This window comes from Sturnira hondurensis, unplaced genomic scaffold (assembly GCF_014824575.4).
Source record: "Sturnira hondurensis isolate 20B ecotype Veracruz unplaced genomic scaffold, ASM1482457v3 Scaffold0020601, whole genome shotgun sequence".
Taxonomy (NCBI): domain Eukaryota; kingdom Metazoa; phylum Chordata; class Mammalia; order Chiroptera; family Phyllostomidae; genus Sturnira; species Sturnira hondurensis.
In genome coordinates this window covers 1337700-1350610 of record NW_028093232.1, presented here as the reverse complement: position 1 = coordinate 1350610, position 12911 = coordinate 1337700, and the positions used below count along the sequence as shown (strand labels likewise).

At 40.9% G+C, this 12911-nt stretch overlaps 1 protein-coding gene across 1 annotated transcript in view; it reads right to left on the bottom strand.

The window, feature by feature from the left end:
• Positions 1 to 2638, bottom strand: part of LRIG3 (leucine rich repeats and immunoglobulin like domains 3) — a 44452-nt gene extending 41814 nt beyond the window's left edge. The window contains exon 1 of the mRNA XM_037030050.1: positions 2108 to 2638. Coding sequence (XP_036885945.1) covers positions 2108 to 2304 — 197 coding nt within the window. The 5' untranslated portion in view covers positions 2305 to 2638. The remainder of the gene's footprint in view (positions 1 to 2107) is intronic.
• Positions 2639 to 12911: the final 10273 nt, after the last annotated feature.

Genomic DNA, 12911 nt, shown 5'->3' with positions numbered 1-12911 from the left:
TATTTCTAAACAATGAAACAATCTACTTAAAAGCTTGTCTCGTTATGTAAAACTTAAGAAGCAGCTAGCTTCTGCCGCCTGTTTCAAATACCAAGAAACAGAAGTTAAAGCTCAATGCCTCGTGTTTTTCTCTCAAGTCCTTTCAGAGTTGGAGAGAGAAGACCTCTCAGAGTTTTCGACACAAACAAAGGAAACATTTACAATAAGGAATTTGGACCACATGGCTTGGTGACAACTACAAAGTTGGTTAAAAGTCACACAAGTACAAGAGTGACAGAGCTGTCCAACGAGTGATCACAGTGGGGCTCCTGACAACAGACCGAGTGCTTATTTACACAAGTGGAACTTATTTTCACACACATTTAAGGAATGTAGGCTTGTATTGAGACAATTTACGGCTGGCGGAAATGTAATTAAAGATTGTGCTAACCAAATAAACTGTAATTTGTTTTTAGTGTGCCACCAAATTATCTGCAAAACAAAATCCTAATTAGGTCAGCTACTTTTAAGACAATGTTTAAACAGGTATCAAACCCCTTTTGGTTTAACTCAACTTCTAATCAAGAGCAATAGTTGTTTTTTAAAAGACATCCAAATTCACAAAAATAGGCATTGCATGGTAAGAGTCCACTTAATAGAGAGAAGCTATTGAGTATAAATTGGATTTGTGAACAATCCAAGCCTCTTGAAACACACCCCAGGAAAGCACTACCCTATTCCTTTTCTTTTTCTCATCCCTCTATTATTTAGGTGTTCACCTCCAGTCACTCAAATGTTCAGTTCCATATGTTGTCAATAGAGCCATTCACATTTCATGAATAGGGCAGCATGACCTCCACAAGAGGCAATTGAATAGAATTAGCCACAACTAATTGAAAGTCTTCCTGCTTTGGGTTAAAGCCCTTATCTCCTCCAATTGTAATAAAAACTACTAAACAAGACATCCCCTGATAAGAGATTAAATATCAATGTAAAACTCTCCAACTCTACTTTTTAATTAAACCAAGATTTACTAACACAAAGAATATGATTTTGATGGTCAACAAGTCTACAGTTCACAAAGATTTTGATTTGCACACTGATATAAAAATGCAATTTCTTCCTATCACCATTACTAGGACATTAGGCCAATCTACTCGAATTGCTTAAGAATTTAGAAGTTTCATTGCTATTCTGCTAGACCCAAATCTAAGGATTAAGGATACATTACTTTTATTTCTTTTAAACAGATAACTTTTTTTAAAGCACAAGTTTCGACTGTGTACATTTTACAGTTCTCCAATTTTAACAAAACTCAGGCCGAGAGAAAATAAAGAGATGACATTTGGAAAGAATTAGCCTTTCCAACTAAAATACATTTTTTCCTTGTTCTTGTAGGCAGTTGGCAGCGATTTCAAGTTTTCAGACTTCACAGCTAGCATCCCAAACTTGCATAACACAGCACCCAGCACTCTCTCCTCAACTGTCTGGAAGTGCTACGAAGCTACAGAAATCAAGCCCTTGGTTCTGAAAACTCTCGCACCTTCCTGTCCATATCCAGTGATCAGTCTTGACAACTTCTTACCGGGACGAAGATGTTACAATTTGGTCGAGGAGGGGGCGATTTATGGAGCACAGGAGAAAAAAAAACAACAAAAGGATGTCTACCACAGCTTGAACAGTGGCACGTTCAATGACTTGAAGGGTACAGGAAAAGGGGCCTGAAGCGGTTAGAAACTAGTTGAGCGACAGATTCTATACACTCAGAGAGAGAACGGAGAACCCCGGTAGTCCGCAGGTTGCCACCTCTCCCGGCTAGGCAGGGGCGTGTATTTGAACCCCCTAGGAAAGCTCCACTCGCGGGACATTGACTGTACCCCGAGACTTGTCATTCGCTCCCTCCCTTCGACCATCTGAGGCTCGGTGGGTTGCAATAGGGCCCACCAGCGAGACCTGCAAGACACGGGGAAAGGGAGACAGAGGCCCCAATGGCTCCTTTTTCAACCCCACTGAGCGCCGCTGAAGGCCTGGGCCGAGAGGAGCTGCCCGGGAAAAAGCTGCCGCGCGCCAAGTGCGCGGGAGGGGGCCCCTGGTCGTCTCCCCCTGCGCCCTCAGGAAGAATACTTACAGTCGAGCGACCCAGGGCGGGAGCGGATCGGGAAGGTGCGCCAGCCGCTGGCGACTGCAGTCCAGCAGATCCTCGAGGCATCGGCAGGGAACCGGGCACAGGCGGCTGCTACCCTCGGCCAGGCCGGCGTGTCCCAGCACCGCGCACAGCAGCAACCCCAGCGCCGCCCCGGGCGTGCAGAGCCTCGGCGCGCCCATCGCAGTCCTGCGGCCTCTCTGTGGGCCCTGCGTTGCGCAGTCCGCACGCACTCGGAACCCGGCGCAAACTTCCAGGAGACACTAGATGCTCGCGCTTCGGATCGCGTGTGTGCGCCCTCCTCTCGTACTCTCAGGTAAACTCCTTTCTTTTACTCCCAACGGCGAAGCCTTTTCATGCCCCAGAGCAGCGTGAAGGAAACCAAAAAGAAAGGCTGACTGCGGCAGAGTTGCAGTACGAGAACTGTCGGCGCGCCGAAGGCCCTTTTGCCCGCAAAAGAAACTTTTTCACCGCCTCGCTGCAGCGGAGCGCCAAGTCCGGGCTCTGCGGAGTCGGGAGGCGGAGCGTGTAGTGACCGGAGCGCTTCCATTGGCCAGCCAGAACCCAGACGCCCTTGACCACGTGACAAAAACAGGGCTCCAAGCCCGGGGCGGAGCACACGAGAAAGTGGAGCTGAGATTGTAGGAAATTAAGGGTTACATTTTCCAGCCTCTTGGTCCAGAAGTCTCCACTACATCCTGGGAAACATGTATCAAATGGAGTTGAAGAGAAAGAGGGAGTGAGAAAACAAGTGCACAAATATTAGGGCAGCTCGCGAAGTTGGCAGTTTTTTATGGAACATCAGGGAAGTAACTTTAAGTTAGCTCGGTTACCAGGAAACCTTTCAATTACAAATTTAAAAAATGTTTAAATTGTCCCACTAGTCACAGACGAACAATAGTTTCAATGAAAGTAAGTTTTCTTTAACATTAACACTGATTGGGTTTTTCCGTCTATTGGATCCAAAAATAAAAACAATAACATAAAAGCCAAGGTATTGGAAATAGTATATTGGTTTACAAATAGCCAGCTGGATAGAGCCGGAGGAAATGATGAGAAATGACCTTATAATAAACTGTGATGGCAATCATAGATTACATGCAATAACCAGAAATAGTAAAACTATTCACAGTTATGTTTAAAAGCAAAGTAAAACCCAGGAGGAAAAATTAATATATGTACCATGCATGGTCCACCTGGGCTTTGAGTGATGACTAATCCTAATTGAGAGTGCTGCCAGGCTGGAAGTACTTTCTTGCCTCCTCATCCTGGGGTGGATTCAGCACACTGGACTTCCTCATGAGGTCTGTGTCTTGACTTACTCTTCCAGGTGATCGCATGGCATGGGGGGGGGGCACCTCAGAGAACATCTGGGGAGACCCTCCCCTGGGGAGGGGGCATCAACCTAGGGAAGGTAGCCACCCTGTTTGTGGTAAAAGCTGGAAGCTCATTTTAAACTTCCACTTGTGCATTCATTGTTTCTTGCATGCTCTCTACCAAAGCATTCTTTTGGGCCACTTAAACTTTTCATTGTTGAGAAATGGAGATAGCTTGTGGAGTTGAGAGTTTAACTCCAACTCCAATGACCGTTGATTTCCACTGTAGCATATCACCTGTATAAGCACCTCCGTTCATGGAGAGAGAAGCCTCGTTCTGAAGTTGAATGGAAGCACACTACTTCACATAGGATATCCCGTCCTCTTCTTTCCAGCCACCATTAGAACCAACTCCACCACTGTTTTTGATGACATACATGTGGAAAATATTTATAATGATGACACCTTGGTTTTCAAATGAACATTTTGCCTACTTGGGAATGGCCAAGACACACCACAGTCATACTATGGATTTCCCAGCTCAGTCTTCCCCATTTGTTTCAAATTTTAAAAATCTGGCTTAGCAAATTGGAGTTTTGAAGAAGAAATATGCCATTATACACTTGTCATTATGTGTAAGAATGGTGGCAGGAATATGGTGGCTTGCTGGTTGACATGTCACCCACATGACAGAGATGGTCAGAAATAGGTAGGCTACAACTTTGGAAGTGGATTTTCTCATTTTCTTTCCCCATTCTACACTCTTTTATATTATTTCATGTTTTTTGAGTTCCATTTACACCCACATACTGATATTTACTGATATGTGATATTTACATATTTCTAGCCCAGATGTTTCTTCTAAACTTTAGAGCCATATGTTCAACCATCCACAGGTCATCTCAAATTGATGTTTGGATGTAACATGGCTGGAATTAAATTTCACCAGCCCCGAACCTGCTGCTTTTCCTCATGACCATACCATCTCAAAAGATACCTCCCTCCATCTAGATGACTGCTGGCCCAGATGCCTAATTCATACTTAACATTTCCTCATTCTCAACACCACCTGTACATGCAATTAGTTAGTAAGTCCCGATGAAGCTAGCAACTGAATATATCTCTTCTCTATCTCCACAGACATTATGTGAACGCAGACCACCCTCAGCTCTCACCTGGAATACTGCCATAGCCTCGTTTCTAGCTGGCATTCCAGTCCTTTCCCCGCAGTGCAGTCAAATAATATCTCAAAAGCTCAAATCTGATCCTGTGACTCAACTGTCTAATTCCTTTCACAGCCTCCCATTGTCTTCAGAATAAAGCTTTTTTTTTTTTTTAGAGTGACACATGCAGCCTTTTTATGTGTATGTTTGGCCTGTACTTATCTCTTGAACTCATTTTGTTTAATCATCTCCCTTTTACTCTAGGAACTACTTGCAATTCTCTTCCCAGGCTGTGCTTTTGCCTTTGGCCTTCCTTCACATGCTGGTCTCTCTGTCCAGAGCACTGTCTGCCCTTCTTTTGCCCGGTTGTCTTGCGTTTCTATTAAGCATCCCATTTAGGAGGGAAGCCTCCCTGACCCCTGCTTTAGCTGTTCCTCCAGTGCACTCCCACATTCACACACCGCATTCACTGGAATGAACTGGCCATTTTCACTCTACTACATCCTAGACAATGCTTAGAATGTCCATATCACCATGTGGCCTTTATGTCCTTTAAGGGTTTCACCCGATAAGTGATGTTCATGAAATGATTTAAACTTTCAGTACCTCCGTTTCTCCTCCTGTGAGTTGGGAGTACAATAAAAAGTTTACCTGATTTCGGTTTCTCAGTGCGCTGACTTAGTGGTCACTGTCTGTTCTCGCTGTAAGATCTGCTGACTAATGCCTAGGACCACCTGAAGTCTGGAGGCGACCAGCCTCTCCTAGTACACTTTGCCTGTTTGCTCTCCCAGTCAGATGTTGATCCATAGTAGGTGCAGACTTGTTTACATCTAGGATTACACAATTAAATTATTGTGTAAACCAAATAAATACAAGTGCAATCTGAAAGTAACATCATGTCTACAGTAATGAATTTGAAGGTAAGGAAAGATTCTTTAAAGGAAGTCACTTCATTGCGATGCTGTGAAATTAGACATGGGCAAACCATAGTAAAAACTGGGGAGAAATTATAAATCTAGGAGATTTCTTTGCACAGATTGGTTTGCACGCATCTTTAAATGCTTGTTCCACTTTAAAGAAATCACAGCTGGGAATCAATTGGCCAAGGATGTTTGATGGGCGTGGCTCACGCTCACTGAAAACTCCACGTGGCTGCTGAGAGAGCAAGCTAGACACAGAAAAGATGTAGCACATGTTATATAAGGCCCCTCCACCTCAGTGCCTCCTCAGCTGAGCAGTCAATAGAGGTAGAAACCAGTTTCACGTGGGCACTTTAAATCACTGTAATGCTTTCACAGACTTCTCAAACTCTTTGGGAAACACAGGACTGAAGTCTCACTGCTTATCTACCTGAGCAGGTGAGGACGGAACACCCTTGAGGTCCTTCACCTCTGTGTGGCTGCTTCTGTACGACCTCGACACGAGGAGTGGAGGCAGAGGCCCAGGAAAGATGGTCTGTAGTTGAGGGGGGAAAAATATGAAATTCCATTTCATATCCCCAAATCAATCAGTTAATAACAGTGACCTCAAAACTGTCTGATGTGTGGCCCTCTCCTGATGTGGTCTTTTCAGGCATACACACATAATGAAGTAGTAGCAAATGTCGATTCTCAGTTCATGTAGCTAGTCTTGTAAACAAGGATTTAGTGTGTTGAGATGGTCAAATTCATTTTGACTGGGGGTCTTTTGATATTTGAATTAAAATGAGATACAGTTTTGGATTAATCTCTTCCTTCAGAGGTTTACACTGGTTAACCACATGATTGAAAATTGACTCTCCATTGGTAATCACCCAAATCAGCCCCAGACAGCTTCTCATTTATAATTTCATCCTGGTGAATGGCAAGTCCCATCCATTTTCAAAGTAGCCTCCTATACGTCCGTCCATTTTATGCTTAGTAAAGCCCAGCCCGGGAGCTCTTTTTAGTTTTCCTCTTTCCCCCTCCCCCTCTGGCAAGTGTGAGACTTTCTTATCTTGAGTGCTGGCAAGGGCAATGACTCACCGATAAAAAGTAATAGAGGTGCTAAGCTGTCAGTTCTAACATCCAAGGACAAGAATGAAAGCTAAACACTCAGTACTTGCTTTATCATTACAGTGAATGACACAGTTTGTGTAAGTGTGAACTGTGAAAAGGGAAAGAGATAAGGCAAAGCAGGAAGAAAAGCACAAAACTCCCCAGATAATGACGCCAAAGGCAAATGTTGCTGTACTCTGTAACCTAACCATATCTCTCTCCATTCATTAAGGCATTTTAGAAGAAATAGATAACCCCCTTTCTCACACACAAAAAATGCAATACTTCACTCAAAGAGCAGGAAAGTAGAATCTTACTTTACAAACCTCCCGCTAGGAACATGTCTTAACTCTTTAGAAAATATTTAGAAAGATGAAGATAGCCACCCATCTGTTTTACTGCAGTTGGCCAACTGTACGACATTACTTGAATTGAAAACAATGTTGTCTGAACATTCACTTAATTACAAATTAAACATATGCTATCTTTTGCTTTACTCATTTCTCAAGTTACCCTTAGGAATTATGTGTGTGCTGAGAGAAAATCCTACCGTGGATAAAACTGGATAAAACTTGGTGTGGCCTGGGGCTACTGGGAGCTGGGAGGCCTGAGGTGGGGTGGGGGGAGCCGAAGGCTCAGGGTGGGAGTCTGGGATTTCTGCCAGATTCTCCTTCATGGTGAGTGTCCTTCCCAGGCAACAGATCCTTTTCATGGTCTCCAGTTTCTTAACTCTTTTAAGGACCTTGGGACACTTTTTTCTCTTCTGCCAATCCCTGCTCCTTTTTCCCCCGCCTCTCCAGCCAGTAGCAATATTAGGACACCCCTGGGAAACTTCAACACATCAAAATAGGTCCCATCCTGTCAGAAATGCAGAAATTCAAACGTTTGAGACTTTGTAATAGGGGAGGCCAGGTGGTCAGAAGTTTGACAGTGAGGTCATAAGCATGGTAACTTTGGTTTACTGAACAACACTCCACTTCCTGTTTCTTATCTGTAAAGTGGGGTGAAGAGTGATGCATTGCTACAATATAGATAGTATTGTATAACTATAGTATTGTATAAGTATAAAGTCCCACAGAGGTTCCAGTTCTCATGACTTAACTCTCAAAATGCTGTTTTCTTTTTATTACTCAAGGAATGAAAGTGAGTTAACTCTAGACACATCCTGCTGCTGGGAGCATTGACCAATGGAATATTGGAAGTAAGTAAACCCTCGACTACTAGTCCTGAGTAAAGGGAAGAAAAGAATTCATTTTAAAATGAGAAGAAAGCTTTATAACTTTAATATAGAATCCTTAATTTATGTTATGACAGCATACTATGCAGATCCTGAGATGTTTAGTATGAATTATATTATGTCATCTCTGAAAGTTGCTGCATAACCCAGTTTGTTATGGTTTGTGCCGTGAGGTCAAAAACAAGAAAGAATCATTAGACATATTTACTAAAAGGATTCAAATATCCCTCCTGGGGACTTTTCTGCAGAATATTTTTCTACCACTATTTGGGTGAACAGTTGGCCTATATACTATTCTAAGAATGAATTTGCACTTGCAAACCATGAAAGGGCTCATGAATGAGTGTAGTGTTTTTATTTATAGATTTATTCTTTATTTGATATTTACCCAGGCCTATCAAATTATTTAAAATGATTTTGTCATGAATAGTCTCAAAGTCAGGTTCCCTGCATTAAAAACTCCGCTTCTATTCCTAAATATAAGTATCTCTATCAAGCTACAGCGCTTACATATTCTTCTGCGTGAGTATTTTCAGTTGAGAATGAAGAATTTTGGTTCTGTGGAGCCAGTTCAACACGACATCGTGTTTCTGTCATAGCAAAGACAGTACAAACATTTTCCTGCTAAAATGTTCAGTTTTTAGCCCAAAGCTTTACACGTGTCTATAATGTTTACACATCCACACACGAAGTTTTCCATGGAAATACTGACGTAGAGCGTGAAGAGGTTTCCAGGGCGCCTTGCTCACTGCTGGCCCCGGGCGCGACTGCATCTGCAACAGGCGGCCTCCTCCGCTTCCACAGCGATGCTTTCAGACATGAGCAACTTTGTCAGCCAGAGCGCCGTCTTTACAGCCCAGAGAAATAAGTTCCTCCCGCTGTCTTGCAGCCATCTGGGTTTTTCTGCTTTTTTTTTTCTTTCAGGACAAAGTAGAAGCTATTGCCAGAAACATTCCTTAGCTTTCCTCTTTGCAAATTAAATAACTGCAACTCTTGTTAACACTTTCTCCCCAGCACTACACTTCCTCTACGCAACACCCTCGTGAGGCTCAGGAATGACTGTTCTGTTTACTTGGCTTGTGTAGACGATGTGACAAAGTGAAAGTAAGAGACTCCTGAAACTCCACAAACGATGGCATGCCGCTTTTGTCAAGCTGTTACTCTTCTCTAAGTGTGTCATATGTATTAACCTATTTTTAACAAGTACACTGTAAGATATCACCCCATGTTGCCAGATGAGGACCCTGAGGTAGGGAGATGCAAAGGAGTTGGGAATTGGGATTCAAACCCAGTTAATCAGACTCCACGGTGTACCCTTTTAACCCCCATGCTACACTGCTTTTCACTAGTCAGAAGTAGCAGGGTTTCCAAAGTCCATCTGTAGGAAAGCATGGTACTTGCCTGGTAATTCTGATGCTGGTTAGCAGAGTTTAGTTACTCCCTCTCCTTTCCTCCCCTCTCTCTTCCCTCCTCTGTTCATTTATCCAAGTTTGAGAAAAAAAAGTCTCTTGTAGATGTATACCAATCAGTCACTTTAGGTTCTGATTTGTACATCCATGCCTAGGTATGAAGCGGATGCTTGAAATCTAGCTACTGAGAATAACGGTGTGGGTTCAGGCATGACTGTCTCCCTGAGTCCTGCCGTGTCAGTACACGCCCACTCCAGGAGTGCTGTGCGAGGCGTCGCTGGCACGTTAGGGTCAGTGTCCCATAAAACTCCACGTGGCTTGCAGAGCCCAGGGGGCTGGTAATCAGAAGAATAAAAAGATGCAGAAAGAGAAAGGACCTTTGCATTTTTTACAATTTTGTCTAGGACTACACCTGATTAGGAGGACAATGATAGGATACGTATGACTCAAGAAACCCAGAGAGATGAAATATTCATACTGGAGATTATATTTCAGCCGCTGAGATACTTTATATGTGATAGCAGACGTTTCTTTTAACTTTCGGTTTATTAGCTGATGCTAATTTTTATGTTTTTCTAACTCCTGTACAGGTGAAGCGGAATTTTTTTAAGGGTCCCAAATAGTCTAGTTTTTAATTTTAGTTTCTTAGTTAATTTTTTTAAAAGGTTACCCTTCATGTCCATTGCTCCAGGAACATCTCAGGGGCTACCCTGCGGTGGGGACTCTGCCCAAGTCCCCAGGGGGGCAAAAAGTAGTGCCTTTCTCACAGTCAAAGACCCAACTCAAGTTACAAGATAGCAACTTCCGTTATCTTAATTTATACTTATTAAGCCATTCCTTGTCATGACAAATAATTTCTATTATGAGGAATATAGTAAACATCATGAAAATGAACTTACTGGGATTTTGATAAAAATCCATACTTTCTAATATTATAAGAGAAAGTACTGAAGACACAAGCTCCCCTGTGTTAAAAGTTGTGAATTCTTTTTTGAATTTTTATCACCTAATATTGAACTCTCATCTGTGATTTTGAGTCTATACACAAAGGTAATTCATAAAAATATTATTTTTTCAGTTATTTCTTAAAGATGTTATTGAAATAGAGCTTATTTAATCAACTTGTCCTAGAACATTAAATTAGTTAATGCAGTGGTGAAAAATTTTAAAGCTGAGAATATCTGAAAAACAAGAATTTGGACAAAATCTTTATTTTACCTAATGAAAGTATGACATAGGAAGTTAATGAAAACATGAATAATTAATTATATTAAATGTTGATCATTCTTTCTCAAAAGGATTCTATAACATTAGAAAATGATGAGCATTTTCCTGAACCTTGTGATTATTCATTGAAATTGACATGCTTGTGAAGGGAAAAATAAATGTACTATTTTTTTGCTTTTAAACTTTGGATCTTTTGTTATAGTGTTAATGAGAGTATATGCTAAATGTCTCAAGGTGAGTGTAGAATTCTTCATCTTGCTAGTAATTGTTTGAGGCAAGATGAGAATGTTGGAAACAGAATTATGCATAATTTGCAAATACTGATTGCAGTCACAAAAGCTCTTTCTAAAAATTTTGCCCGAGGCAAAAATAAAAACTAAAAATTTAAATCAGCTTTTATGAAATCACTCAGATGTAGCACACTTCCCGCCATTAAAAATAACTAAAATATCCTGAGGCAATCCATATTTGGTAACTCTAGTTACTTTAAGATGTGTTTTATAAGTGACTAGATCTGAGGTTAAGAGCAATCTGCTTCTAAAAACACTGATTTTTTTTAAAAAATTGTTTTATTTTGTTTATTTGAAAAATTTTATTGAGTTTATTGGGGTGGCAGTGGTTAATAAAATTATATATGTTTCAGGTGTACAATTCTATAATATGATACCTGTATATTGTATTGTGTGTTCACTACCCAAGGTCATCTCCTTCCATCACCATTTATTCCCCATTTACCCTCTTTTATCTCCTGTCACGTCCCCTTTACCTTTGGCAATTACAATACTGTTGTCTGTATCTATGAGGTTTTTTTGTGTGTGCTTAATCCTTTCACCTTTTTAACCGAGCCCCCTAATACCCCTCCGCTCTGACAGCTGTCAGTCTTTCTTTGGTATCTACAAGTCTGTTTCCATTTTGTGTGTTTGTTTTGTTTATTATATATTTCAGTATATATACATATATAATAAACATATTTGTTATGTGCATATATTTATTATATGTGTATATTATATAACTGAAGCCATATGGTCCTTGTCTCTCTCTGACTGGCTTATTTCACTTAGCACAATACTGTCCAGGTCCATTCATATTGTTGCAAAAGGTAAGATTTCCTTCCTTTTTACATCCCAGTAGTATTCTATAGTGTAAATGTAATATAGTTTTTTATGCACTCACCTACTGATGGGCACTTGGGCTGCTTTTAAATCTGGGCTATTTAAATAATGCTGCAATGAATATAGGGGTGCATGTATTCTTTCAAATCAGTGTTTAGGGTTTCTTCAGAAATTTTCTCAGAATTGGAACCACTGGGTCATAAGGCAGTTCCATTTTTAGTTTTTAAAGGAAACTCCATATTGTTTTCTACAGTGGCTGCACCAATCCTCAGTCTGCACAACAGTGCAATATGGCTCCTTTTCTCCCCATTCACACCAACACTAGTTTGTTGATTTATTGATGACAGCCATTATGATAGCTGTGAAGTGATAGCTCATTGTGGGCTTAATTTGCATTTCTCTGATGATTGGTGATGTTGAGCATCTTTCCATATGTCTATTGGGCATCCGTATGTCCTCTTTGGAGAAGTGTCTTTTTAGGTGCTTTCTCATTTTTTAACTGGATTGTTTGTTTATTTGATGCTGGGTTGTGTAAATTCTTTGTAAATGTTAGATGTTAACCCCTTATCAGATGTGTCATTAGTGAGTATGTTCTGTCAAATAAGTGTCTTTTCATTTTGTTATTGGTTTCCTTTGTTGTGCAAAACACATTAGTGTGATGTAGTACAATCTGTTTATATTTTATTTTGTTTCCCTTGCTCAAAGAAATATATCGGCAAAAATATTGCTATGAGAAATGTCTGAGATTTTACTGCCTATGTATACTTCTAGGAATTTTATGGTATCAAGTATTACATTTAAGTCTTTAATCCATTTTGAATTTATTCTTGTATATGTAAGAAGGTTTACTAATTTCATTTTTATGTGTGTATCTGTCCAATTTTCCCAACACATTTATTATGTGTGTGTGTTTGTATGTATGTATTTTTAGACAGAGGGGAAGGGAGAGAGAAAGAGAGGAAAAGAAACATCAATGTGTGGTTGCCTCCTGTACGCCCTCTACTGGGGACATGGTCTGCAACCCAGGCATGTACCATGACTGGGAATCAAATCTGTGGGCCCTTTTGTTTGCAGTCTGTCACTCAGTCCTCTGAGCAACATCAGCCAGGGCCCAACACCATGTATTAAATAGGCTATTTTATCCTGTTGTATGTTCTTGCCTCCTTTACTGAATATTAATTGACCATAGTGGCATGGCTTTATCTCTGGGCTCTATATTCTGTTCCATTGATCCATATGTCTGTTTTCATGCAAGTACCATGCTGGTTTGATTACTATTACTTTGTAGTATAGCTTAATATCAGATAGTG